Source organism: Myotis brandtii, unplaced genomic scaffold, assembly GCF_000412655.1.
Source record: "Myotis brandtii unplaced genomic scaffold, ASM41265v1 scaffold810, whole genome shotgun sequence".
In the NCBI taxonomy this organism is placed as follows: Eukaryota; Metazoa; Chordata; class Mammalia; order Chiroptera; family Vespertilionidae; genus Myotis; species Myotis brandtii.
This window is the reverse complement of record NW_005371274.1, coordinates 1,364,150-1,366,075: the sequence shown is the minus strand read 5'-3', so window position 1 is coordinate 1,366,075 and position 1,926 is coordinate 1,364,150. Positions and strand designations below refer to the sequence as shown.

Genomic DNA, 1,926 nt, shown 5'->3' with positions numbered 1-1,926 from the left:
GCCGAAAGGGATGTAATGGAAGCGGCCGGATGCGCCCCGCGCCTCCTCGCCCGAGGCACCGAAGCGCTCGGGATCAAACCCCTCGGGCGGGCTGCGGTACACCGCGGCCGTCTCGTGCGTGTCCCGGATGCTATACATCACGCTCCAGCCCTTGGGGATCTGGTAGCCCTGCGGGGAGATGAGACCTGCCTGACTACGAGGCACCAGGGAACCGGGCCTGAACCGACCCTCCACCCCGGTGCATCACACAGAATTCTCAAAACTAGCAGGAACTTGGTGCTAGCCCAGAAGCTAGGAGACCCCTCTGTGTTCCAATCGCAGGTCCTTCTCTGGTGACCTTGGGCTAGCTTTTCAATCTCTCTGAGTCTCAATTTCTTAATTGTAAAATAAGAACAAAAATGCCCATTTTGTTGTGAGGATAAAATAAACGGGTCTGGCATATATGTTCGTGGTCAGTAAAAGTGATGTTATGTCAAAGTGTTATGTTTCAATGTTTTGTTTTTGTTTTTTCGTTTTTCTTCTGACATTAGATCAGGAAACCTAAATTCTAGTCCTGTACCTACCAGCTGCCTGGGCTGGAACAACGCAATGACAGGGACCCCCATTTCTCTATGATCAGCTCAATTATAAAGCTCTTCTTTGCACTGAACTAAAAAGTGCCTCCTGTCCTTCCATCCATCAGCTGCACAATGATAATGTTCAGGCCTGGTAGTTACACTTTTAAAGGTGCACATGAGAATTAAACTGGAGAGCCCTTAAAATGTTGGAAACAGCTTTCATAGTCCCTCTGTGCACCTCTGGCTTTTACAACTGTCCTGCTTTTTGATATGTCTTTCTAGCATCATATGTCTGACTATCCTGCTTCCCTCGCCTGAACAGGCTCTAAGTGTCTACTAGGAAGCGCTCAGACAGGCAGGGAGAAAATCTTAAAATCGTGGAGTAGCTCTCTCTTTCTCCTCCCTGGGCCCTGCAGACTGGGGGATGGCTAAGAGCCCTGAGCGCTGCTCACCCTGGTGGGCCTGTGTTCCTCTCCCCGTTTCCCTGTGGTCTTGTAGGGCACCCCGACACCTGCAGAATGAAGTCTGAGTTCCAAGATGCAGCATCCAAGATCCTTCTAATCCCCCCCCCTTTGTGGGGGGGGGGGCTGTCCTCTCTCTGTGGTGTGCTGTCCCCATCCTAACCCTTCACTTCTCCAGCTCAAATCCCAACCCTCCAAAATGTTTTGCTGTCATCCAGGACTAAAGATCACCCTCTTCCTCTCACCCATTTGGGATGAGGTGTCTGTGGGGCGGCCCCCTTTCTCTCCATGATAATCTCCTCCAGGGCAGAATCCCAGTCCCCATGGTGCCTGGATTCCTGGTATGCAATGACCAGGGATGTCTGCAGTTTAAAGTAAGGGTCAGGAGAGGAGGTGCCCATTCCGCCTGCAGCCTCCGGGGACTGAGCTGGGGAAAGGGAGGACGGCAGCCACCGCTGGATCCCGCAAACACCCTGTTTGGCCAGGTAGGGCTCCACTCCTGGATGCTGCCACTGTGCAGCACAGCCCTGCCCACCTGGGGTGTAGGAGCAGGAAGAGATGGAGACAGCTTCCTTCCAGAGAGTAACCGGAAGCCTGGAGTGAGGTGGAAAGTGCCCAAGGTCTTGCAGAGATGGAGCCAGGCCTAGACCTTAAACTTCTTGCCCAGCCCAAGCCAGCCTGCTCAGACCATTAGGAGATGCCAACCCACATTTCCATTGTCCTGTTCTTCCGGAAACTGGCCTTAGCAGAGCCCTGGACAGGTAACAATGATGGTTCCTTAATCTTGTGAGGGAGTCAGAGGGGTGAGGTATGGGACATTGTGGGGTGGGGTGTGGGACATTGTGTGTTGAGGGGGGTCTCTTTGTTCTCCACCCAGATCCACTGGCTAAGGGGGGAAGGGAGCAGGT

General features: G+C 53.2%; 1 protein-coding gene across 1 annotated transcript in view; it reads right to left on the bottom strand.

Annotated features, from left to right (window-relative positions):
- The window catches only part of LOC102245396 (cytochrome P450 26C1), an 8,558-nt gene that overhangs the window by 859 nt on the left and 5,773 nt on the right, over window positions 1-1,926 (bottom strand). The window contains exons 6-7 of the mRNA XM_014531558.1: window positions 1,264-1,380; window positions 3-168 (exon numbers count right to left, since the gene is read on the bottom strand). Of these exons, the coding sequence (XP_014387044.1) occupies window positions 3-168; window positions 1,264-1,380 (283 nt within the window). The remainder of the gene's footprint in view (window positions 1-2; window positions 169-1,263; window positions 1,381-1,926) is intronic.